At 50.3% G+C, this 26,804-nt stretch overlaps 1 protein-coding gene across 1 annotated transcript in view; it reads left to right on the forward strand.

The window, feature by feature from the left end:
• Positions 1–20,510, forward strand: part of SFRP1 (secreted frizzled related protein 1) — a 43,819-nt gene extending 23,309 nt beyond the window's left edge. Inside the window, exon 3 of the mRNA XM_029226720.1 lies at positions 17,073–20,510. Coding sequence (XP_029082553.1) covers positions 17,073–17,395 — 323 coding nt within the window. The 3' untranslated portion in view covers positions 17,396–20,510. The remainder of the gene's footprint in view (positions 1–17,072) is intronic.
• The last annotated feature ends 6,294 nt before the right edge of the window (positions 20,511–26,804 follow it).

Raw genomic sequence — 26,804 nt, forward strand, 5'->3', positions numbered from 1 at the left:
AAGGCCCCCAGAGGAAGGCAGGTCTGGGACTCACGAGGACAGGCCCCAGGATGGCTCAGTAAGAGTTTCCAGGACCGGAGGGGATGGAGTGCTGGGCCGCAGCCTGCTGTTCTGCCTGATGGGTGGTCCTGGGTCAGAGTGAGGGGCCAGGTTCTCCTTGAATGGTGGGGGGACTGGCAGAGGGACCTCTGGCCCCGGCTTTCCTCCTCCACAGCAGCCACGTTTCTTGGAGGAAGTGACAGATGTGAGAGCAAGCCGGGGTTGTCCTGCAGCCCGGCTGCAGCTTGGTTTTCCGGTTTGGGGCATTTTCTTCTGGCCTTGGAGCAGGGGGAGGGTTGTTCGCGTTCGGAGAGGAGGGAAGGGGACTGTGTGATTACATGCAGTGGGAGCCCGAGGGGCCGGGGGTCGTCTTTCTGAGACGGAGTGTGTGTTGAAGGACAGTGCTTGGGGATCGAGGGGGGGGGGCAGCGGGGGTCCTGGTTCCAGCTCTTGATGAGCCGGGTCCTTGTTTCCTCTCAGCCCCTGTTCACTGATCTCTGGAAGAAGGCTTTGGCTGGATGGCCTCTTAAATCCCACGTCGCTCTCAGCATGTGCTGTGTCCTAACGTGGTGTTCTTTAAACACACACACCACGAAGCGGAACCTTTCTTCAAAGGAAATCTCACCCTGACCTTCATCATAGAAACTGGTCCACAGGGGCCTCTACGCTGGAGGAGGGGGACCTGGACCTGGGTTGGCTTGGCCACTTCCTACTCGCAGCGCATGACTGACCCTTACTCTTTTAAGAGGTTCCTGGGCGTGTGGAAGGGTGTCTGACCTCAAGAAAGAAGGTCTGTGGTTATCCGATGAGACACTCGCTGTGTACTTTCTTCCTGGACGGACATCGGGGCCTTTACCCAGTGTCCCATGGCCTGTCACCTGTGGGTATGGACGATGACATTGCCGCCCACAGCGTGTGGCCCTGCCAACCTGCGCTTGCTGGGGTCCACCTGCTCACCAAAGGCGGGGTGCTCTCCAGGGGACGCTCTGGGGAGACTCTGCTCCAGGGCCCTCTCCTGGCTTCTGTTGGCCGCTGGCAATCCCGGCATCCCTTGACTCATGGCTCCAGTCTCCGCTCTGTCTCCACGTGGCTCTTCTCTGGTGTCTGTGTCCTTTCTTCTCTTCTTGTAAGGATACCAGTCGTTGGGTTTGGGATCCACCAAATCCAGTGTGGCCCCATCCTAACTAATTGCATCTGCAAAGACAGCATTTACAAATAAGGTCATATTCTGAGGGTCCGGGTGCATGTGAATTTGGGGGCACGCCACTGAACTGTCCGTTACTCACTAGCTGGTGTCTTTTGGAAAACTGTAGCCTGCATGCTCTTGTCTTACAAGGTGAATGATCGTTGTACCGACTTTACCAGGTCTCTGTAAGGCCCTTAAGGATGATGCCTGACACTTGCGGTCAGTACCGGGGTCCCTAAGGTGGACTTGGGAGGTGGCAGCAGAGGGCGGTGGTCCTCAAAGGCGTGGTGGAGTCGCAGACAAAGAAAGCCGGCTTCACGCGGTGAGTACCAATGCGCGAATCGTGGAAGGCATTTGTAAGGGAGAAAAAGCCTTGTTGGTCTGGAGCACCTGGCCTGGCAGAGAAAATTCTAGATGTGAGATGGTGGCCCGCTGAGTGCCGTGTCACACACAGCAGGGCCTGGTTCCTGGTGGCCCCTGGGAAGCAGGGAGCAGCTCCAAATACAGCCAGTGGCTCTGTTGTTTATCTGCTGGGGGCAGGGGTGTTACAAGGCCGATTTCTAACGTTATAGGTGAGCTTGGGAATAGAACCGCAGAAAACCAAGAGCCTCAGGGTGCAGTGTCTAGAGCATCGGAGGTGAGAGGATGTCTCCCCTCAGCCAAGCCAGGGAAAGTCAGTTGCAGATGTGGGGCAAGGTCGGCTCCCAAGGCATCTCTGGAACAGGTTCTAAAGGGTGGCGGGAGCGATCGTGGAGCCCCCCTCTGTGCCCCTGGCCTGCAGTGCCCCGAAACCCTCCAGCTGGATGGGTTTGCCCCAGCAGCTCGTCTGAAGCGCTTTAGAAAATAAGGACCCTTTAAAAATCGTTTATTTGTTGAACGTGAGGCACGAGAACGTGAGGCACAAAATCTGCATTCACAGGAGGGAGGAACTTTGGAGAAATCATGACTGGGGTAGATCAGAACGCCAGAGAACGGCCAGCAGCGTTGCCCAGGGGGCCTGGGTCTTGAAACCGCATCTTTCCTCACTGGCCAGCAAATGAAATTCTTCAGAGGGTGTGTCAGCCCCTCAGGCTACCAGTAGTAATTAGTCACGCGTGCAGGCCGTGTTAAGGATGGTTTCACTGCAAACCCTCAATTTACGACAAATTGGCACTGTAGCTGTTGGGTGTACGGTGCCTGTACGTCTGTCCACCAAAGATCAAAACGGGTGCTGACAGGTGACAAGGTGCCTCCTACGTAGTACCAGCTTATCTGCAATGGCCGGGTGGTGACCGTGAGCTCGAGCATTCTGGGTCCTAAAGTGTCTGTGCTGGTGCCGGAGCTCTGATCGTAGGCCGGGTGACATTCACCTTCCACCATCCCTGGTCAGTGGCGGTGACATCAGTCCCCGATGCCTGGCGCGTGAGCAGGGCGGTGACCTCCGTTCTTGGGCAGATCCGGGGAGACCCGCCCAGCTTCCCGACTCCTCCTGCTTCGTCCCAGCTCTGGGGGGACAACTGGGGGCAAGCGAGTGTGTGGGCTCAGAGGGTCAGCCCTCTTGACCTCTGCCAGTGAAGGGCACGCCTGGCCAGGGAGCCAGATGCTGGGGAGCAGACTGAGCCAGAGCCATCGCCCGGAACCCCGGGGTCCTGACTGTCTTCAGCAGGAAGGGATGCACCGCACACGGGGCGTGTTGGGGCCCATTAACCAAAATCTGTCGGTTCCGGAGCCAGGAGCTTGGTAAACACGTCGGAAGCACTGGCCGCCTGAGTGGTAGGCGTGCCTTGGCAGTTGGCGCGCCGCCCCAGGATGTGGTCAGACACCTGCTGCCCAAGAAGCTCTGTCCCCGTCGTCTGAGTCCTTGCCCATCCACCGGCTTCCCGAGGGGTCTCCTTTGGGCCAACTTGGCCATGGGGCGCAGCGGCTTCCGCAGCCATGGGGAAGTTTGTTTGTTGATGTATTGATTTTTGTTTCTGTCTCTTTTTAATAAGTAGTTTTCTTGGAGAAGCAGAAAAGAGCCCCAAGGGGGGCACCCCATCCTATCGCTCTGTTCCCCTTGCCCGCAGTCCCCCGGGCTCTGAGGACCCAGATCTGCCCCCTTACCTGTGTGTGGGGCTCCAGGTGGGTGGAGAGAAAGAAAGGAGACCCAGTGAAGTCAGGATCTGGAAGCAGGACTCGGGACCCCCAGCTCGGGGCTGACACCATGGGCCACGTTGTGCGCCTGCTTGCTGAGCTCGGCGGGAGCAAGGAGCCTGGACAGTAGAGGGGAGGCCAGCTTTCAATGTATTGTATCTGTTGTTTTATACAGCTTTGAAAGGTTCCTTTCCATTAGCAAAATATTGGCTACATTCCCTGTGTTGTATAAGACATCCTTGAGCCTATCTTCCCCCCAGCAGTTTTTACCACCCCCTTCCCCATCCCCCATCATGCCCCCCCATTGGTAACCACTAGTTTGTTCCTATATATGTGAGTCTGCTTCTTTTTTGTTATATTCAGTAGTTAGCTGTATTTTTTAGATTTTTAAGTGATATCGTACAGTATTTGTCTTTCTCTGACTAATTTCACTTAGCATAATGCCCTCCAAGTCCATCCATGCTGCAAATGGCAAATTTTCATTCTTCTTCATGGCTGAGTAGTATTCCATGGTGTGTGTGTGTGTGTGTGTGTGTGTGTGTGTGTACACCACATCTCCTTCATTCATCTGGATGATTTAGGTTGCTTCCATGTCTTGGCTATTGTAAATAATGATGCTATGAACATTGGGGTGTATGTATCTTTTCAACATACATAGTGTTTTTGTTTTTGTGGATATATGTCCAGGAGTAGGATGGCTGGGTCCTATGTTAGTTCTATTTTTCGTTTTTTGAGAAACCTCCATCCTGTTTTCCATAGCCGCTGCACCAATTTACATTCCCACCAACAGTGCAGGAGGGTTCCCTTTTCGAGGGGAGGCCAGCTCAGAGCTAGGACTGGGTGCCTTCAGCCATTAACTTTTCAGATTCTTGGCTTCATCCAGACCTACCTGAGGCCAAGACAGACTTCACCTTTGGGAGACCAGCATTCCTCTCCATCCTGATTGCATTACGTTGTAATCCAAGGGGATACATGTCTGTCTCTGGTGGGGCAGTGCCGGGCGGGTGGCAGGAGAACGTGTGTGCTCTTGCCCCTCCCTGGGGCTTTGGGGTGAAGCCGGGTGCTGCCCCACCTGATGGACGGGGAAGGTGTGCATGGCAGGCTGGGCTCGGGCTGATGCTCGGCGCCTCCCAGGCCAGGGTCAGGCAGGCTGCTAGGGTGCCTGGGCCTTCTGCCCTCCCTGCTCTTTATACAAAGCCTAGAAAGACTGAAAAAAAGAAACAGAAACATTCAAGTGCAGTCAGCTGGGTAGCTACGTGGGTGAGGATCTCGGATGAGCAGGAAGAAGCTTCATGGCGGGCGAGGGGTGGGCTCAGGTCTAGGACCAGCCTCTGTTTCTGCCTGTGCCATCCTGTGATGGTTAGAATGAACGATTTTGGACATAGGCTGTTTTTCTGCCCTCTTTTGAACTTGGTACCTGAGAGACATCTGTGACGAAGCAGAGAGGTACTTCCCTTTCCGAATCCTTTTATACCTCGAACGCCCTTGGGAGGGAAAGGGGGGCAGTGAGGACGCTGCCTGCCCCCAGGCCCCGTCGGCGGAGGAGGCCCTAGGACACGGGTCTCCTTCTGCTTATTATTCCCGGCGGCACTGACACTACCGGGCCTCGCTGTCGTCACCGCACTGAGGGAACGGGACGTAGGACGTAGGGCTGTGGCAAAGGCTCCTTCCAGCCCGATGGCTCTGTATCCACTGGGCTCTGCTTCCCCAGCCAGGGCCGTGGAAGTGTGGGCAGCCCTGCGGTCAGACAGTGTGCGGACCCTCTGACCTCTGCACCTGCCTGGTAGCTTTGGCAGCCAGGAGAGGGAGAAGAAGGGCCTCCGTTGCCCTCTCCTCCGCCAGGCCACTCGTCACCACCTCCATGCCAGCCACACCTGTGAAACATGCACCTCCCCTTTACACGCGCGCCACCTGCTTGTTAGGGTGGCTACATGTCCTGTTTGCTCAGGAAAGTCCCCGTTTATTCCTGTGGTCCCAGCATAAAAACAAATGGCCCTCTTTCTGTCTCCGAAGTGTCCTGGTTTGCAGGCCCAGTTGTATTCCTTTCGCTTCCCTGCCCATGACCAGGGAGGGCTTTTCCCTGCTGGCTGCCCCAGGAAACTTCAGGGGGTAGCAAGGAATTGGATTTTTTGTTTGTTTGGGAAATCTGGTCAAATGCACACAGGGTTAATCGATGTTTAATTTGGTGTCTCGTGGGCTTTCTGTGAAGACCTGCTGAACACCTGCTGGAAGAGTCATAAACTGTAAGCTGTAAACTTCTTATTTACCCAGAGTACGACAAGACTTACTTCTCTTTGGGGTAATTTTTTTTCTCACTATGAAAATTATAAAACCTGGAAAATAGTGGGAAACACAATAAAGAGCTTAGACATCAGCCGTTCTCAGAGTGCCCAGAGACAGCCGATGTTTTGGAGTATTTCTCTCCTCTGCGTCTTTGATGTGCACAATTTTGCATAGAGATTGCTTCCCAAATAAGTTTACGTGGTAGACTTTTACACCCCTGAAATTGCTCTGCAGTTTTCCTCACCCTAGGCCTTTCAAAGACAGAGATTTTTTTTTTACTTACTGTTTCAACGTATCAGTGTCCTCTTTTTTTTTTCTTTTAATTGAAGTAAAGTTGATTTACAATGTTGTGTTAGTTTCTGAAATGTTCTCTTAATTATAGGTACCATGCAAGGGTTTCACAGGCATACCTCTGTTAGGGACAGTGATTGGGGTCGGTTTGTTGGAGAACATTCTCTGTGTGTTAGGGGAGAATTAGTGAGACCCAGCCTGCAGCGGCCACCGGCCCAGGCCTCACACGAGGCCTGGGTCCCCTGGACCTTAGCTGAGCACTGTCCGTGCTTCAGGCGGTGGATGGTGATGGCCTCACCTCCACTCCTCCTGGCACAGTGTCCCCTCGAGATCCGTGGAAGCTCGGCCAGTTTCTTGAGCTATCCTGCCTTAGCCTCCCGATCAGCAAGCCAGTTATCAGGAGGGTGTCCGCCCCACGGGGTTGGTTGCTAGAGAATTCAGTGAGTTAACGTGTGAAGGCACCTACACCAGGGCCTGATCTGCCAAGTAGCCGTTGGCCGTAGTTGTTCCTGCTGAAGCAGAGGTGTGAGCGAATGATGCCCGTCTCACCAGTGAGGCTGTGAACTTCAGGGCAGACTGTGCTGTTTATATCTCTTCGTTCGCTTGTGTATCAGTGTTAGCTGAGCTCAGGGAGGTGTGGGACACCCACTAGTCCAGGGACAGGGGTGGGTAGGTGGGCCAGGCCTGCAGGCTCACGGTGGGAGGGGGCTGAGAAAGCACACTCACGGGTAATTACCACCTGTGCTGAGTCCATATGCAGATGGCAGGGTGGGACCTTGAAGGTCAGGGCTGGAGAAGATCACCTTCAGGGAGAAGATGATCTGTAGCTTGGCCGGAAGGATGGGTAGGAAAAGCATAAATTTTGTCTGGAGTACACCCTCTGCTCAGAGGGATCAACTATGAGAACAGTGAAGGGCTGAGATCTGAGGTGTGCCTGCCGCCGCTTCTCAGAGGTGTGACTCATAGCCGCTTCGGGGATCTCCCAGCCGAGGGGTCAGGGCACTGCCAGGCCTCTTCTCCCATCCGTCAGATGGGATAGTGTGAAGACCTGCCTGCCGCCATGCTGGGAGATGCTTTCTGGGGGCTGTCTTTGAGCTTAGGCAGCTCCACAGTCAGGGCCAGGCTCTTGTGCCATTGTGTTCTCTGTGGGCTTGGGCTGTGACCACTGTCAGCAGGGTCCCCGGGTGCCGTGAGCCGGCGAGGGCAGCCGGTGCCATCTGAGATAGAGGCTACTTTCCCTTGGATAATCTATACTGAGTTTCAAGACAGAGAAAGGAAGTATGAAGACTTAGACAGATTGCCCGTGCTGGAATGGAAATTGACATTCACTGGTCCAAATGGCTACATGAAGACCCAGAGAAGTGAAGTGATTTGTACAAAAGTTAGTGATGGAATCCCAACCAGGAGCTGGAGTTGGCTGATTCTGGACTTAGAGTCCTTTACTCTGAAAGATGCTGCCTCTCGCTAACAAAGCCTCGGTTTTCCTGACTTTGCAAGATTCCATCTCTGCGGGGTAGGGGCCCCAGAGACCTCAGCGATTCTGAAAATGGCACTAGAACAGCTTGCCCAAGGTCAGCTGGGTCTTGGACCTGCCCGTGCTGACTTCAGCCTGAGTTTTAATGAGTTTGGAGGGCTGCCCTGGGCTTCCAGTAAGTTTAAACACCATCCAAGAAAGCGTCCTCAGAATGCGTCACTGTGAATAACCATGGTGACAGACCAAAAAGCCCGCCCTCAAACCCTTTGGACCAGTGGTTCTCAAGTGTGGTCCCCAGACCAGCAGCATTACGTCACTTGGGAACAGGTTAGAAATGCACATTCTCAGGCCCCGTCCCATTACTGCTGAAGCAGAAGCTCTGGGGGCAGGCTGGCAATCTGCATTTTTTTTTTTTTTTTTTTTTACGGTACGCGGGCCTCTCACTGCTGTGGCCTCTCCCGTTGTGGAGCTCAGGCTCGGGACGCACAGGCTCAGCGGCCATGGCTCACGGGCCCAGCCGCTCCGCGGCATGTGGGATCTTCCCGACCCGGGGCACGAACCCGCGTCCCCTGCATCGGCAGGTGTACTCCCAACCACTGCGCCACCAGGGAAGCCCCCCAATCTGCATTTTAACAAGCCTTCCAGGACATCCTGAGGACCTCTCTCTGGAGCATCTCTCAGAGCCAGGGCTATCTCATGGCTTTTCCGATTCTTGGTTCTGAAACCCACTCCCCATCGTCTTCCTTCCAAGAGACCATTGCGCACTCCAACGTGCCGTGTGGGGTGAACACTGCGGGGTGGAATGGAAAACTAGTGAGCCCTCCGGCAGGAGGACTGTTTGCCTTGGCCGGTTGGCCCGGACTTGGAGCCAAGGTTCCATTAATCCTTTTGAGTGACTTTATTTAAGCAAGTCTCCTATTCTCCTCTGCCGACTGCTTGGGGAGGCATGGGGGGGGGATGCGGTCCTTACTGGGAGGAGTGGGGCCCAAGTCCCTGCTGCCTGGGCTGCGGTGCACACGTCGTCCCGAATAAACCCACAGCAGGCAGCCCTTTGCTCTCAAAGTGGGGTTTCCATTTTGCACCATTAGCTTCGATCAGTGGGGATTTAACACAATCCATGAAATCAAGCGCTTAGGCAGCGGGGTTCCGGTGGCTGACACCGACGCCACCGACGCCGCAGGGCTGTGTGCGTGAGTACTTGTAAGTGGGTTGGGAGGGCATAGAGCTGCAAATTCCACCCTCCTGCCTGACCATCCCCCCACCTCCCGAAGATGTCTGGGATCCAGAAAACAGGACAATTTCAGTTAAATAATTTGTCTCAGATAAGTCACTCAGGAGCATTTTTTACATCTGCTGTTTTCTTGTAAATGAGAAAAAAAGAAAAGCTGCTTTCAGTCCTTTTGTTTGTTTGTTTTGTTTTGATTTTTCTTTTTTTTTCCTTTTCTCTCTGTAGCGTCTGTCCTGTAGCCAGTAGATGCCTGTAAGTATGCAGCACGTGGTTTGTGGTCGGGGAGAGAGTCTGAGTTATCGTACCAAGCGCAAGCCCCTTTCTTTGCTAAAGGAATTAATGATGCAAACACTGGCCCCTGCTGGGAACGGAGGTCTGTTGAGCTGCCTTTGCAGGGCCTTTGTCAGCAGGACTCATTTGGATCCCACTGCCTGCAAGCCAGCCTGTGCGGTGCCCAGACCCTCTGCTGGGCGTTGGAAGCAGCAGCAGTTTCTCCCAGCCCCGCCCTTACCCGGCGCTGTTACCAAATCTTACTTGCACAGTTGGCTTTGGGGATGGCGCTTTCTGCCTCAGGGTCGCCCACCCAAGAGATATGTGAAAACGGGGCTGGGACGTAGAAAAGCAGGTCCTCTCTGTCTGACTGCTTAGTGAGGTCTTGGTATCTGAACAGGCTCTTTCACCAGGAGGCAGGGTGGGAGGAGGGGTGTAAGCTGAACCCCCAGGGCTGATGCTCCAGGCGCCCACCTGTGGGCTCTTCCTGGTCCTGGGGTCTGGGAACAGGCCACTCAGTAAAGAGTTTGTCCATCTTGCCCGGCTGCTGCACAGATCATCTGTTTGGGAACTTCAGCCATGTTTGCCAGAGAAAGTAATTTAGGAAAGCAAGCAAGTCAGGAGTCAGACTGTGTGGTGGGTTACCTGCCCCAGGATGATTTTCTTTTTTTTTTGCGGTACGCGGGCCTCTCACTGTTGCAGCCTCTCCCGTTGCGGAGCACAGGCTCCGGACGCGCAGGCTCAGCGGCCATGGCTCACGGGACCAGCCGCTCCGCGGCATGTGGGATCCTCCCGGACCGGGGCATGAACCTGCGTCCCCTGCATCGGCAGGCGGACTCCCAACCACTGCGCCACCAGGGAATCCCCTAGGATGATTTTTTATTAGCACCTATTGGAGACGGTATATCTGACTGCTGGTCAGTTGTCCCCAGAATCTGCTGGGACCCCATGCTTTCCTGCTCCTTTCTTGGAGGAGCTGTGGCTGGGCTGAGAGGCAGGGAGCTGTGGGCACCTCCAGCCTCGGGCAGCCTATTCAGCTGAACCAGGTTTGACGTCCCTTTGCATTCAAAGTAAATAATCCGAATTCTAACCTAATTGGTTTTTTATCTGAAAAATGATCGTCTTGACAAGCTCTATAGGCTACCCCGTGCTCCCAAATAAACAGTGGAAAAAGCAGAATTCTTAAACAAAACCCTTCCTGAGAAGCCCTAAGTAACGCCAAACTGCTCCAGCTGAATGGGGAGTGAAGGGCCGGGAAATGTAATCTTTGTGTTTCTTTTAAGAGCTCCCATTTTGTGATTCATTGACATTTTATATACATTTCAGTTCTTTACTAGACAGCAAGCTTGTTTAAAATCTAAGTTTTTTGCTTCAGAATAAATGCAATTTAAAACGTCAAATAGTATTAAAAGGCTTTTAATAAAAAACTGCAGGTCTCTGCCCCATGCCTTCCAACCACTAATTTCCCCAACCCAGAGGTAATAATTTTCAGCTATTTTAGCTATTTCTTATGATAGATAGCAAAATGGAGTAAATAAGTACCATACTTAATTTTAATTTTCAGACATTGCTTATTGATTTTCTATTACTGAAGACAAAGATCTGTCTCACTTTTGTTTCTTAATTTTAATTTTTACACAATTTTAATTTTTAGTTAAATTCTTCGTTTTAATTTTTAGACACTATTTATTGCTTTTCTATGATTGACGATACAGACATCTGTCTTATACCCTATTCCCTCTTCTCCCCATTCTTTTCAGTATAGTTGTATCACACTTCTGCTTAAACTGACATGCAGCGTTTAATCTTTGTAATTATGTCAATATTATATACAGCTGAGCCGTGTAGTGTACTGCATTTATATTTCCTTTATTATACACCATTTTGTTTTCCCTTGAGGTAGTAGTTGCCTCATTTTATTTTCCTGGCTCCTCGTGTTTGTGTTTCGAATTCAGCCCCAGACCTTCCTGCAGATGTATCCCTCTGTCCTCCCGTTTCAGTCTGGACTGATTGAGCTTTACGCCGGCCACACAGTTGTTCTGGAGGAACCATTCTAAGACTTCCATTGCTTTTATCTTATGTGAGAGCTTTAGTTTCCTGATCCTGGGTCTTGTGCTGCATTTTTGGAGCAGTTTCCTAAGAACAGATACATGGAAGATTTTGTTTTTTAACCATTAAATGCCTGAAGTTGTCTTTATTCTCCTGTCCCACATTGACTGGCTCAGTATTGAATGTGGAAATTGTTTTGGCTTCTGGTGTTGCTGTTGACCAATCCAGGACCACTCTGATGCCTGGTCCTTTGCGGCAGATGTAGCCTCGCTTTGTCTCTGGAGGATTTTATAAGTTCTCTTCACCTCTGGTGTTTCTAAATGCTGTGATTCATTGACCCGGGCACTGTTTAATCTGAGAACTTACGTTCTTCATTTCTGGAAGATTTTTCTTGCATTATTTCTTTGGTATTTTCTCTCATTTGTCTTCTTGGTTTTCTCTTATTCAGATGTTGAACCTCCTGGTTGGGTTCTCTCTTTTATCTTTCTCTCTCCTATTTCCATCTCTTTGTCATTTTGTTCCAAGCTTACCTTAAAGCACGTGTGTTGCATTCTTTATTTCTGCTCTTACCTCTTAAAACTTCAAATACTCTTGGTTCTCTGAACATTCCTTTTAACAGCATTCTGTGCTGGTTTCATGAATACAGTATCTTCCATTATCTTTGTAAAGAGTTTTCTTCTGTGCCATAGCTTGTTTCTGTTATCTCTGATTTCTTTTTTTCTGTGTGTTTCGTGCGTTTTGGTCTCTCGTTCACATTTAGAGTCTTTCCTTTAAAAGCCTGCTGATCTTGGCTGGCCGCTGGAGCTTAAGAGTAAAGCACTAAATTGGAGCTCTTTGCGTGTATGCATGGCCTGTGATTTGTTGGGCCTCATTTTGGAATTTTGTTAGGGGGAGCTGTAGGTCTTCTCTTTGGGGCTACTAGTTTCTTTAGATAGAAACCCTACAGTCCTCTGACTGGGGGTATTGCTGTAGTGTTCTAAGACCTGAGGGTCTCGCTCTTCACTGTGCAGACTTTCATTTAATCCTTTGGTGTCGGGGCAGCTCCCCACTACTCCGTCCTCCTGTGAGCCTGGTGTCCGCAAGCCCAGTCTGTCTGGGTTCAAACCTTCTGTACGGAATAAACGTCTTGGCTGCAGCTGGAGTTGGTGAGGCGCAGTCATCTGGATTTATGGCCAGGCTGGTGGATCTGGGTGCCCTGATGCAGACTTCTCAGTTCCTATATTTAATACAGTCTCTGTCATCGAGTGCAGAAGCACCCAATGGCCCCAGTTCACGAGCACGTCTGGGTCCTGCCATGTGGATCTGCTGCTTTCTTACTGTCGGCTCCCTCTGTTAGCAGCTGGGTTTCAGCTTTTCTTTTCTCTTCAAGCCAGGACCCACCATCCATTTGCTTTCTATTATACTAAATGTGATGTCCTTGTTTCTTTACCATTTTCTTGCGTGTGTTTATAACTTTTTTTAAACTATAATTTTAGAGGGGTAGAAATGATTGTGTGCTCAATCTACTATGTTTGGCTTGAAGTGGCCAGCGATGACTCTTCACAAACATTCCAGACGCTTGGTGGTTGTCAGGATGGAAAACCTTTTCACTTCCCATTGGTTTGGAGCTCTCTGGGAGTCTCCCTCACCCCCTGGGATTGTGGCTCCCACAGGTCGTCAACAAACCCCCCCCCCCCACTGCCAAGGCTGGCAAGCTGGTCCCACACTCATTCTTAAACTCTGCAGCATTGGGGATGAAGGAGCATTTCTTCCACTTGAAGCGCCTTCCCCCTGTGCTTTCCGAGATGCTGAGCTACCTGGTTTTCCATCCGTTCCTCTGATGACTTTGCAGGAACTCCCCGGTGGAGGTTCCTCCTTCTCTTCTCGTCTCTGTACTTTATTCTTCACTGCAACCGGTATCTGTAATCAGATGAGTCACAAAGCTGGCGACTGACTCCGCCCCTTCGGCACCTTCCCCATCTCAGGCCCTTTCTTGCACTCCTGCAGCGATTCCACACTGTCGATCGCGTAAATGCCTGGCCCTTGGCCAACAGTGGCCTCTCGTCCAGGCTCCCTGTCTGGGTATTTGGAAGGATGGCGGCCCCATTAGCATAAGCAGGTCAGGAGAAAAAGATGGTTTTGAAGAGAGTGTGGGTTTGGGATGAGCGTAACAAGCTTCCTCTGCTCATTTCAGCCTCAGAAAATGGCCAGGCTTTGTGGGGAGACAAAAAATATGGTTTCGGTGACTGCAAGTGGGATGAAACTTTCAGGGTCTAACCTGAATAGAAGGGGTTATTTATTTTAAGGCTGCGGAGAAAGACCCAGACAGCCCCTAACTGTGACCTTAAGTTGTGAGTTTTCAAAGTTTCTGGCCTCTGCATCCTCGCTGGCCCTGACCAGCAAGGTGAAAGGCAGGAGTCATATCCTACTCTTGGAGGGCGTTCAGTTGCTGCTAAGAAAAAACGCAGAGAAGGGTTTTGTTTCTTGTTTTGTTTTGTCTTAGTTCAGGGTCTGGCTGTCACGGGTAGCTGAGATCAAGGGCCCGAGGCAGGTGTAGAATCGTCACCCTGTGGGAGACAGGCTCGGGAGGGGGCAGAGAAGCACGGGGGCAGGGTGGGCGCAGCAGTCTGCCTGGGATTGCCCAGCACGGGCCCTCTGCATGCTCGACCGGCCAGGCCGGCAGGCAGACTGCACTCCACGCTTTACAGCCTCCAGGAGCTCAGATCCAGGTTCTGTGGCCACCCAGTTAGAACCCAGGACCTGGGACTCCAGCAGCGCCCCAGTCGTGAGCCCAGCTGCTGCCTGCTGGGGCCGCTCCCCGCTGCCCACCGGCACCGGTTGCAGCGCAAACACAGTCCCTGGGTGAGCGAAATCCCTGGGGTCCAGGCTGTCTGCATGGTGGAGGCCGGGTGGGGGAAAAGGAAGTGGTCAGTCTCCCCCCACCCCGTCCCAGCAGCCCCTGGGTGTATGCGGTGGGAGGCTGCACACATACCCACAAGGCAGGGGGAAGTCAACCTGGGATGGCTAATCGCCTATCCAAACATTGCTGGTAATCTGCATCCCTGAAATAAAGCCCTGAAAGATGGAAAGATGTTAGTAATTTCTGGCCACATGTGCCTCCTTCTTCCCTACTCTCCCTACCTCAAAAAGAGAAAGGAGCCAAATGGCAAGAAGCGAAGGGTCTAATGCAGAACACATTTCCATCGTTTGCTTTTCCCTCTCCCCGCCATGCTCCCGCCTATGTGAACTAAATTCCTTGACACGGTCATGGCAAAGGAACATTAATTTTTGATTTGAGTTGTGATTAAAAGCAACACAATCAAAGGAGGGAAATAGTTTCCACTGAAGCAATGGCATCTGAAACCCCGTCATGGTATAGCAGGAACCAGCGTGGTCTTTGGGGTCAGGGGTGGGTTCTATAGTCCTCAGTCTCTTTTCACAAAGTGTGGCCTCGTGTTGTTCCTTAACCCGAGTCCTTCTCCTTGATCGTCGTCAGTAATAACAGCGGTTGCTGTGCATTAGGTCAGGAGAGCCTCACAGAGAGCACCTGTCCTGTGCTTGGCACACAGTGGGTTCTCCAAAAAAAATGATGGCTCACCTCTCTGCAGAAAAGAGGCTGCCCAGTTGTCACTGGAAATGCATTCGTCCCTGCCAGTGATGTAATCGATCCCAGCTTTAGACCTTGGGTCACGTGACACGTCGGGGCACTTCTCGGAGGGTGTCTTCACCGCCTCGCCTTCCTGCAGTCCCTGGCTGCCTTCCTTGGGTCAGTCGGTTCTCGCAGTGCGGAGGGCGGGCAGAGATGGAGCCCTGATCTGCCCGGGCCTGGGCAGGGAGTCTCCTCTGGCTCAACCCCCCGGACACATTTCTAGATGAGCGAACTATAGACTGGCCCAGGTGAAGTCTTTTCTCAGGTGACCCACCAGGTACAAGGATGGTAAGCCGACAAGGGGAGCTGAGCCGGGGTGGGAGAGGGAGGGCTGCTTGGGCAGGTCTGGGCGGAGGTCCCAGAGGGGTGGTCTCTGCTGGCTCCTAGATGCGGCTTTCCCACCTGCTGGTCCCCCTGCCTCTGCCCTCAGGGTGGGAGTGGGTGCAGGAATCAAGCAAAATCAGAGGTGCCGGGCAGTGGCTGGTTCCGTGGGGCAGTAAAGAGAGGAGCTCACTGGGAAACTGTGCTCAGTGCACTCCCGTGGGCAGGGGGGCTGGGCCAGCCTGCGAGGTCAGGGCTAACCATCCGCTGCTTGGGCCAGTCCCCAAACCTCCACCACCCTTGGGAGTGAGGTCTTTCTTAAGGGCTGCGGGCCTGGGGTATTTGTTACCTGGGGCTCGGTGGCTGCAGAGCTGGAACTCCTTCTGTAAGCAAAAGGGATGGGAGTGCATTTGATTTCCTGATTTTGACACATTGACTGAAGCTTTGTTCCTAGGATTTCTCCTAATTCTTGGGGTGGCCAAGGGTGTGCTTTCTAATCAGCTAAAGAATAAACAATAAAGCCTTCACTCTTGCGGTGTTCCCTTTCAACCAGGAGGAACTCTTACCATTTCGTAAGTAAAGTCATTTTGAAATGTGGGTAAACCTGGGAAGAGAGCCCGAGCCCTTTTCCCGTATTGTCTTGGTCCATTTAATCAGCACTTGAAATGTCAGCTTCATTATAAAGAATTTTGCAGTTCGGCCTGGACAGCACGGTGATTATAAGTGCACACTCAGTCCGTGGGTTTAGTTTAGGGTCAGTGACTCTGGGCAAGTAAACGTAACCGTTACGCCTCAGTTTTCTCATCTGTTAAATGGGGGAAATAATTGCACCTTCCTCGTGGAGGTATTAGGTTTCACTGAGGAAGTGCATGGAAAATACTCAGTGCTCTTGAGGGCATCCAGATGCTTTCCTAGTCATTAGCTACTGTTCTGTAGCTCGATTCAAGTCTTTCCTCATGGAATGTGGGTGGAAGCTTTGAGTTATTCAAAAGAGAGGGCTTGGTGATTTGGAATTCACAAGAATTCAAGGGATGGACACATCATCTGGTGACCAGAATCTAGAAATGATTTCCAACTCCTTTGGAACTCTCCAGGGCTGGCGAGGCTTCAGGGGAGTTGACTGTTATAAGGACGCTGTGTTTGTGTTTCTGGTGCATTTCCGATGAATAGAACGCCTCCACGCTAATTTATCCTCACCAATTAACCCCATGAAGCCAGCACTAGAGTGTGTGGTCCACACACTAACCCTGAAACACTGTTGACTCAGGCTCTGTAGAGACAAAGAGACCGGAAGGCAGAGTTGGCAGAGGGCTGGCTTTCCCTCTCTTCGGGGAGCCGTGCTGAGAATGGAAGAAGCCCAGGTACCATGTGAGATTTAAGGGATCACCACCTGGATTTATCCATCAGGCCCTCACCAGGACTTGCTCGAATGGGTCGAGAGGTCAAAGTCGAGTTTGGTTCTGTGGGTCTACACGGTGGGTAGGATAGCCCATTAGTGGCGCCATCTAGTGGTTGATGAGTGGTGGACAGCACGTCAATGGTACCTGCTGTCTGAACGCCCTGGAGGCCCAGTGGTTGGAACCCTGGTTTCTCTGATGACAAAGTTGGACGCTGACGTTTGATGCAGTCAGCTTTCCCTTGCTGACTGCACACACACAGGTTCTGTCTGTCTTCTTTCCAGGACCCAACTGACAAAGAATTTTAGGTCCTTTGGATATTAAAAAAAACGTAAACCCAATAACTTTCTCCTTAAAACAAAACTGAGGGTAAGTTTTTTCTTTGAGTGCTGATGTTGGTAGCATTGGATTATGTGGACTTGATTGGATTAGATGATCCGCTTCTTCGCTTAAAGCATTGTATGATAGTCTGAGTCCTGGAGTTTTAAAAAAGAGACACATGATTTGGTTTTGAACTTTTATTTGAGACTCTCACGGCATCCTGTGACAACCATTGAGATACCCTCAGATACTGCAAAACCAGGGGGCAGAATTGGTACGTGAAGGTGAGCTGAGACCTTGGTCCTTATCTATAGAATAGACAGATAGAGCCTCCCTCTTTCAGGTGATCTTTGCCTTTTATGTCTCCTGCTCTTCTGCCCGCGGGTGGGTTGTGGTTTCTGATGAAAAGCCGTGTTCTAAAACTCTCTCTCTCCCTTCTCTCCTCTTCCCCTCTCTGTCCTCCCCCTCTCTAGCCCTGAGGATGAAAATCAAAGAAGTGAAAAAGGAAAATGGCGACAAGAAGATTGTTCCCAAGAAGAAGAAGCCCCTGAAGCTGGGGCCCATCAAGAAGAAGGAGTTGAAGAAGCTGGTCCTGTACCTGAAGAATGGGGCCGACTGCCCCTGTCACCAGCTGGACAACCTCAGCCACCACTTCCTCATTATGGGCCGCAAGGTCAAGAGCCAGTACCTGCTGACGGCCATCCATAAGTGGGACAAGAAAAACAAAGAATTCAAAAACTTCATGAAGAAGATGAAGAATCACGAATGTCCCACTTTCCAGTCGGTCTTTAAGTGATTCTCGTGGGGTGGGTTGGGGGGAGCGGACACCCCTGGACCCTCGGCGGTTCACACCCCCTGCTCCTTCGAGGTGGAGGGCATCGTAATCCAGCTACTTTGCCCTTGCAGCATTTCCCAGCCCTCCCTCCATCCCCATGCTCCAGACCCCAGTATAGCCGATGTTTAAAGCCGCATGCCCAGATGAGGAAACCCAGTTAGATCAGGAAGCTTCTGAAGACCTACAGTGTGGAGCAGCACGTCCCCAGGGGAAGGGAGGTGCAGCATCATCGCAGTCAGAGACACAGTCACTACAAAAGAAAACGCTGCGGTAAAGAAAGGGGGTGGGCGGCAAGGGAGAGGCGGCAGCAAACCTTAGGTTCTGCCACTCTCTGTCATTACAGATTGCTTATGGATCTATCAGCTAATCTACGCCTTTGGAACTAGAAAATTCTAACTGTTGGTAAGATGCACGGCTTTCAGTTCCAGAGGAGTTTCTCTTTCTGTCCATCGTGCACAGAAACAGACACACACCACACTCAGAGAGTGACAGTGCACAGGAGAAATAGAAAGAACAAAGGGAGGGGCCTGCATTGCTTGGCCCTGTGGCCATGTGTCAGCTCTGATAGGAACCAGCCAGTCTCAGATGCCCTGGAGGTGGTTACCATCAGCCTCAGGTTTGATCTCACCTCCTGACACGTGGAGGGCGGCACGGGCCTGCCTTGGTGTGACAGAGGTGATGATTCGTAGACTGAGAAGGCAACGGTGGTTTTCAAAAAACAGAGTTAAAGGAGAAAAACAGAAAAAATTGAGAACAGTCGAGCAAGTTGCTAGTCTAGGGTGAATTGTCATTGGATAAAGAGCTCAGTATTCTAATTCCCTTGTTTGTTCATTTCACATTGTTTTAAAGCGACCAACAGACCCACTTACTTTTCAAGGTTTTAAAAAAAAATCTCCACTGAGCATTTGAAAGGTGTGGTAAGACTGGGGTCTCTTGGTGCCTTTGAGGCAACTTTCTAGCAGAGTGGCTGTCTCTCTGAGCATTTCCAGTGGGAGGTGGATTCTCCTGGTAGTGTAGCTGTGGGTCCTCCTTCCTGAGGGGTTCTGGCTTGCCCTGGCCCGAACACAACGCTAATCAAAACTCACAGTACATCCCATTCCTGTCTTTCCTGTGAAGAAATGGATTCCTTTGAACTTGATTGCCTAGAGAGCCGAGAAATTCAGAATAGCCTGCCTGCCTGTCCTCTGCACTAAAAAAAAATGTTTGTTTGGCTTTGCTTTTTTCATTTCTGCAGAGGGAAAGCTAAGCTACAAGGGTCCCCGTCCAAGGAGGGAGTTTAAAAGGCAAAGCAGCTACGGTTTTCCCCCAAGGGCCCCAAGATAATTCTCAAAGCCATTGTGTTTAATGAGTGATGTTCATAAACCCATTCACGGAAGCAACTTGACTCCTGTTGTTCAATGTATAGGAAGTAATTCCTCCTAAATTAATTTCTCCCTCAAGCCTGATTCTTAATTCTCTGTAACACCTCGAGGATTTAACGATTGTCCCTCTGGGCAAATGTTTATACCCAATCCAATGCTTCAGTGGGGCTCGAAGGCGTCACCCGCATGGCCTCTGCCTGACGCAGAAACAGTGGAAGATTCTGTTAACTGCCCAAAACTCCAGTCTGAAAGCCAGCCTGCCAACTTCAGTACGTTCTTGAGGGTTATCCTGATCTAATGAACCCCTGACAATTAGTGACCCATCATTTAATACTTTTTTTTTTTTGGTTCTCTCTGACCTTTAATCATAAAGTGTTGGAGATCTTAAGTGATTTGCCTGTAATTTTGGATGATTTTTTAAAAATGTGTATATATATTAGTTTATTAGAGACATTCTACTTTCCTATTGTCAACTGAAATTCAGAGCAATTTCATGAGCGTATGGATCTGGGTCTTAGTCTTGACTGATTAACTCAAGAGTTCTGTGCTCGTATGCATCTGCTTGTTTGGACAGAGTGGGTCAGGCAACAAGGCCTCTGTCCAGGGTGAGGGCCTTGGGAAAGGCTTTGTGTGGGCCATAGCAGTTACCCCAGGAAGGTTATAAATGGACAGGTGGACTCTCTAAATGGGAATTCTCAGGTAGGAAGCAGTAAGAGAGTTCAAAATAAGTTGGAAATGTGAATTGCAATTGTAGAGTCCAAGCACAGAGTCCCGGGACTGAGTTTCACTGTGGGCTTGGGACAGCCTTGACTATTACACATCAACCGTTGCAGGGCAAAGGGAGGCTCTGGGCCCAAAGCTGCATTTGATCACAAACCTTTGTTTTTCTCAACAAAGGATGTAACAAAAACGATGTGCAGACTCATTGGCTTTCTCATTGGTTTCCAAAAGAGGTCTGTGTGTGATTGGGTCATTATTACTAGTGCAAAGGTTGTATTCGTGAAGGTTTAAAATCATCATTCTGGGTGGAATCCAGTGAGGTCATGGGCAGAACTCAGCTAAATCTTTGAAGAATATTAGTACTTATCTTAGAAGATAGAAAGTGAGGGGAGAATTCCAAGAACACTCTATTTTTAGAGCATCCTGTGTCACACTTGGCCTTGGGTGTCGGTGAATTAGCACTGAGGGCTCCCTAAGGCACCTGGGTCTGTAAATGACAGAAACCCCATTGCCCAAACCTAGAGTCTGTCTTTCTCATCAGACTCCACGTAACTAAGGGCTTTGCTGGGTCTGTAAATGACAGAAACCCCATTGCCCAAACCTAGAGTCTGTCTTTCTCATCAGACTCCACGTAACTAAGGGCTTTGCTGTAACCCCGTGGATGTGCTGGGCTCAGGCGTTCTGTCTTAGGAGAGACGCTCGTGGCATAACGTGCTGGCCCTCCTGACCTTTCACCAGCAGATGCACAGGACACAGACGAGATTCCTGTTTCCTCTAGTTCCTCCACGTAGCGCTCCTCCTATAGAGTCTAAATCTCTTACAAAAGCTTTGAATACTGTGAAAATGTTTTACATTCCATTTCACTTGTGTGTTGTTTTTTTAACTGCATTTTACCAGATGTTTTGATGTTATCACTTATGTTAATAGTAATTCCCGTATGTGTTCATTTTATTTTCATGCCTTCCTGCCATGTATCAATATTCACTCAACTAAAATCACTCAATTAATCAACGGTAATGTGCATGGTGACTTTTTCCCGCCAGTGATGCACCATTCACCCTCCTCCACTGCACACATACCCCTCTCTCGATTTTTTTCGGGTCCCAGTTTAACAGCTTTCAAATGGTAACGGGGCATGGTGGGCCAGAGGAGTACCTGGGGTGCCCTGCAGACACCCTCACCCCATCCCACATACACCACCTGCTCCCATGAATCATTTCCAGAAGTTCCCCCCAGCTGTGTGTTTCAGATCAGAGAGAAAGTTAAATACTTGCTCTCCAAGAATGTACTTTTCAACCTGCCTGCGTTTCTTTTCCATGTTTTTGGTTTCAGATGATCTTTCCCCTCCAGCCAATTCTATGTTAAAATTCCAACTAAAATCTGAAAACTCTTTGGGACCTAGAGTCTGAGACCCACATGAGCCGTAGAGGAGACCATGTCTGCCCCTTTAATTTACAGATGGGAAGCCAGATATGAGATGGCTAGGGTTTCCCAAGGAGGGTGGGGCTCCCAGGTCACTGGCGTTGCTGGAACCAGAACCCAGGGCTCCCAAGTCCCAGTCCCATGGGATCAAGGTCTGAATTACAGCTGAGCCTCCCTCTGGACCCAGACTGTGTCACTTGGCGAGCCCAAGCTCTCTAATATGAGGCTATAGGCTGCTATAGGCTTCTTGCCTAAGGAATTCCTCGCTGTGATTTTTAATTCTGTGAGCGATGACACTGACAACTTCAGTTCATGTCTTTCCCTGACTAACAAGGCACTTCCAAACCTCAGACAACTGGCAGTCTCACCCAGAAGTGAGCAAGTACTCCAAGTGACCCCAGACCACACCTAAGCACAGAGACACCATTTTTAAGGCGTGGTATGAGGACTTGTAAAAATTCCACTAAGTCGTGCTCTGGTATCAAAAGATTTTCCCATACTAGTGGACCTGTACCTGGAATGCCAACCCAGCCAAGGAAAATACTGGCATCTCCTTTTTATTCCTCTGTGGTTAATAAGAAGGAAAATCTCTTTTAGGCTGAGCGTGGATATCATTGTCACCCCACTGAACCCTACCACCGCGACCCATGTGTTCTCAGTGCTCTTTTGCATTTTTAAAAATCCAGTCAGTAGAACTGAGTCACTTTGCTGTATCGCAGAGACCGGCACAGCATTGTAAATCAACTCTACTTCATTAAAAGATTAAAATTAAAAAGTTAAAATAGAATTATCAAAAAAAAAATCACCAAAAAGATGATGAAGTGTGTTCAAAGGCATCCTGGCTTCAGCAGCTGGCGTCGCCCTGGAGTTTGGGTTGTTCCAAGTGTCAGGACTGCCAGAGCCTCGTGACTAAGAGAGGGTTGGCAGGGCTGAGAACAGCAGCCTTACCCTCAGGCTCCATAGCACTCACACCTCTTGAAGGAATTGTACAGGTGCTCTCCAACTCCGGGGCAGAAAGAGATCAGGGTCACAATGTTATCCAAGTTAGGTGGGTCTTATTTCCAAGGCAACAACGGATCCAGAAGTACTAGCAATTCACTTTCTCTCTGGAGGAAGAGAAATCCGTACCAACCATCCAATAGTACTTAAAGGAAATAGGGAGGCTCATTTTAGCATGTGTCACCGAGGGGAGCTTACTAACGTGCAGTTTCTGTCTTCCACTCCCAGAGATTTAGATTCGGGAGGTTTGCCATGGGGCCCTAGAATCTCAGCTTTGAGCTAGTGCTCTAGGTTTTCCAGATGCCAGCAGTCCTCTGGATCTTACTTTGCATGACATCCTAGTAGGACATACGTGGTGGCTTGGGAATGAGAGGCAGACGATTATTTTGGTATCTCTTTTCCCTACTCACACACTTCATATTGCTGCAGCCCTTTCTGAAGTTCTGTGAGTTATTCTTAACTAGGTATTAATTAACAGAGGTAAGTTAGATACACGAGGGAGGGGATGAACCTCTTTACTGCCAGGTACATCCTGCTCTCCAAGGAGTACTTCTCAACCTCTAATATGCATATAAGTCACCTGGAGAACGAGTTAAAATGCAAGTACTGATTGGATAGATCTGAGGGTGGGTTGGAATTCTGCATTTCTGATTGGCTCCCGCGTGAGGGGCGGAGCTGGCGCTGCCGGTCCTCAGAGGCTCTAAGCGGCACATAGAAGAAGGGCTGCCCGCTCAGCAGCGTCCTGGCTCCCTGCGCTACTAATGTCACCTCTGGGTCCCCACGCAGCGCCCATCTCCTCGGAACTCAAAATATGAACCATGCTTTGGGGTGGAAAGAAAATCAAACAATGGGAGAGTCGCAGTTTGAAACCCAAAGCTGGGGGCCCACCCTCTCCATCCACTCGTTAGGGTTCTTTGTCCTAGCTCTCCAGGGTTGATTCTTACCCAGACTCCTTTCCCTTTTTTTTTTCTTCCTCAGCAAACTATTAGCCATCCAGACCTGTCCTGTCCAGGTCTGCCTCTGGACCTCCCCGCCATCCCACCCCCCAGCCCCGCCCACTGGGGGGCCTTGGAGTTCACCTCTCGATGGTGTTCCCCTCCACCGCCAAACAGAATCAGAATCTGACAACAGAACGGGGGCTTTTCATGTTCCGATGTTCACATCTGGGCAGCTTCAAGCTCAGATTATGGGAGAGGCCACGAAAAGAGGGGTGGCGGGGGGAATGAAGTATTTGGAGGGGAAATCCCACCTCTTTGATAAATTGAGCACAGCCTGCCGAGCAAGGCTGCTTTACCCGGGGAACAGGCGTGAGGAATTTCTGTCAGCAAAGGCCGAGGAAGGCTGCTCTTTGTAGGTTTGGAGAAGACGGGAGCCAGAACAAGCTCCGAATAGCACCCGAGAGTGCCTGTGTCTTTATAGGTCTGTGGACTATTTAGATAAGCGGGAGCTGTACTTAATCATGGAGAGAGCTGTTTGCTTAAATAAAGGGAGGGAAGGTTGCATGTGTATGTTTAAGGAGAGACAGAGGAGATGGGAGGTAGGAGAAAGGATCCAGCAATTTTTCCACAGCTGAAACCCCACCACGTGCCTTTAATTAGGATGACCTTCCCATCACCTGAGCACCAGAGTTGGTGGATAGGGCGGGGGCGAAGGATTCGGAATTCTCACGGTCCGGTCCTCGGCATTTCAGCTAAGCTCTGCTGTAGGCATCCATGAGATGCAAGGAATGGTTTTACCTTCTCTCTTCCCTGGATTTCCTGAGTCCTGGGCCCTGAAACTGAGCACACTGCAGAAGCCTGTCCATCAGCTAGCCAGGTGGGATCCTGGGCTAGGGCTGCTCTGAGATTCCTTGGATGTCAGGACTTAGAGATAAATAAAGCCATCAAACCCCAGAAGTGCACATCTGATTTTCTTTCAAAAAAAAAAGAGAGAGAGAATTAGAAAAGAGGAGATGCTGCTGAAGTGTTTTGTACATGATCCCACCTCTGTTGCACTTTTTAATAATTCACACCAGCATCACCGTCACTATTTGTACCTGGGAATGGATTGGGGGTGGGAGGTGCCTTAAGGGCCTCGGTTTCCAGTTTTCCTGTTGAGTCCTCTGGAGAGTTTGTGACGACCAGATCTGGGTAATTTTGCCTCTTTGCCTAGAAGATTTAGCCCATCAGCTGAAGGAATAAAGGCATCGCATGCCAAAACCCAAGTGTGTGTTTCACAGTGTGACCCAGAGACAGCCAGGTGTGGGTTCCACAGAACTGACTGGATTCCTGGGGGGTCAGCGCTCCCTCCAGAGGCTGGCAGCTGAGACCACGGGGAATCCAAGTCTGGCTGCCCATCCCGCAGGTTACTCAGTGACTTCTAGCAACAGTGGCTCCCCTCTGGCATGCAAATCAGGCCCTGACCTGGGCCAGGCCTGGGGGAGGCCTCAAGGCCCCTGCAGAGAAGGAAGAGGCGTGGGAAGACGCAGCGTGGAGCCGGCTAGAGGAAAATTGCACCCCAGTCTGTAAATGACAATTAATGTCAGCAGGAAGCCTCTCTAGCTCCGCCCCTGACTTGCCAACCACTGTCACAGCTAAACTCTCCGAGCCCTCTCCTAATTCTCCAGAGCTGACTCCTTACTTTTGGATGTCTCCTCTCTTCAGGCTGTTTACTATGTGGAGGCTGGAGAGGGGTGATGAAGGCGTCCCACGATGTAGGGACAGTTGAGATGGACAGCTGGACCCAGAGATTTACTTTTATTTCCGTTTAGTGAGTTGGAAGGAAAAGAACTCACCTTTAAAACCCTAAGAAATAGCTCGACTGTGCTGTGACTCTTGATGAAAAAAAGGACAGCTCGTGGTCAGTTAGGCTCCTAGCAAAATATTTGCGTCCTAGACCCTCCTTGCTGTGATCCGACCTCCAAGCCTGAGCTCTGCACTGGGGACCATTCTTCTCGGGTCTGAACGCTTCCAATCAGGGCTCCACTGAACCTACAGCAGGTCCAGAAAAATCCTCTCCTCTTTTCTGACTCACTATTTCCTCCCCACCTGGTGGATGGAAATGTGTTTGTTCAGGAGAAGTGGTTTCAACTGCAGGGGAAAGAGATCCAGTTTTAAATCAAGTCAAATGAAATTCATGTGTTTCAGAAGCCCCCCGCCACACACACAGAGTCACACATGTGCCTGAGGACAGTCACAGCTCCGCCCCAGAAGGACCGTTTTCTCAAAGTGCAAACAGCTCCGGGTCTCAATTTGTTGCTATCGTTTTTATAATCACTGTCATGTGTTGGGATGATTGTGAGTGGCGCTGGGAATGTTTGTTCTCATGTAATTGCTTGTTTCCTACTGAAATTTCCACGTCAGACTCTCTCATTGTTCTCATTATCACTTGCCTCCTATTTTACCCGCCTGCCCCTCGGGGAGGCCATCACGGGCGGCGCGGTGGGAATTGTTGGTATCCACCATGAAGCCGGGGTCCCCCAACCCTCCCCAGGCAGGCCGTCAGGCAACTGTCACCCACCAGCACAGGAGTTCAAGGCTGTGAGCCCCTGCTCTGTCCTGACCATCTGGGGTCCTGGGTGCTGAGCCAAACCTGGGGACAAGGGAGATGTGACAAGGGCCTGGCCTGCCACCTGATTTGGGATTAGGCTAAATGCACCCCGACCAAGTATTTCAGAGGAATGTGACCCCTGTGTTTCTCACTGTGTGCTTAACTCATTAAAATGTTGATTTACAAGGGGTGGGTGATATCCAAACAAACCTCTGGGCCTCTATTCCAAGCCAACCATTTTTTTTCCTTATGACTTTTTGTGAGGAGGGTAGGTGGGAAAAAGGAATCAAGGATCTTCACTTTGAACCGGGAAGCGACGTTCCATTAGGCATGAAACTTGACCGAGGGGCAGGAATGCCGACCTTTGGAACCCCCCGATTCTCTAGTGGAAAAGCCAGGCGTCTCTAGACCTGATCAGAACCACCTGGACTTGCTCACGGCCCAGTAACTGTCTAGGCAGCATAAAGCATTTGAACTTGACCTGTGCTGGAAACGAGCCAGAGTCCATGAAAAGAGAGGCCAGCGTCTGTTCATGGGATAAACGCTTAACCGCAAGAGCGTTCGAAATTCCGGGATGAACGCTTCACACTTTTCTCTTCTTCACCTGAAATTCCAGCGACCACCTCCCATGGACACTAATTTACTCCTTCGAAAAGCCCAACCCTTCCAGGAATTTAGGGTGCATTTTCTTATGGATTACTCATAAAGCCTGTTTGGAATGGGGCAAAAGGAGGATGACATTATACATTTAGCCAATGGAGAGGTTGTGAAGAAAAGGGAACCCTCCTACACTGTTGGTGGGAATGTAAATTGGTGCAGCCACTATGGAAAACCGTATAAAGGTTCCTTAAAAAACTAAAAATAGAGTTACCATATGATCCAGCAATTCCACTCCTGGGCATATATCTGGAGAAAACTCTAATTCAGAAAGATACGTGCACCCCAATGTTCATAGAGGCACTATTTACAATAACCAAGACATGGAAGCAGCTTAAATGTCCATTGACAGATGAATGGATAAAGAAGACGTGGTATATATATGTATATGGATATTACTCAGCCATAAAAAAGCATGAAATAATGCCATTTGCAGCAACATAGATGGACTTAGAGATTAGCATACTAAGTCAGACAGACCAAGGCAAATGTGAATGCTACCACTTATTTGTGGAATCTAAAATATGATACAAATGAATCTATTTACGAAATAGAAGCGGACTCACAGACACAGAAGACAAACGTATGGTTACCAAAGGGGAAACGGGGTGGGGGAGGGATAAATTAGGAGTATGGGATTAGCAGATACAAGCTACTATATATAAAAGAGATAAGCAACAAAA

This window comes from Monodon monoceros, unplaced genomic scaffold (assembly GCF_005190385.1).
Source record: "Monodon monoceros isolate NGI ecotype Baffin Bay Population unplaced genomic scaffold, NGI_Narwhal_1 Super_Scaffold_17, whole genome shotgun sequence".
Taxonomy (NCBI): domain Eukaryota; kingdom Metazoa; phylum Chordata; class Mammalia; order Artiodactyla; family Monodontidae; genus Monodon; species Monodon monoceros.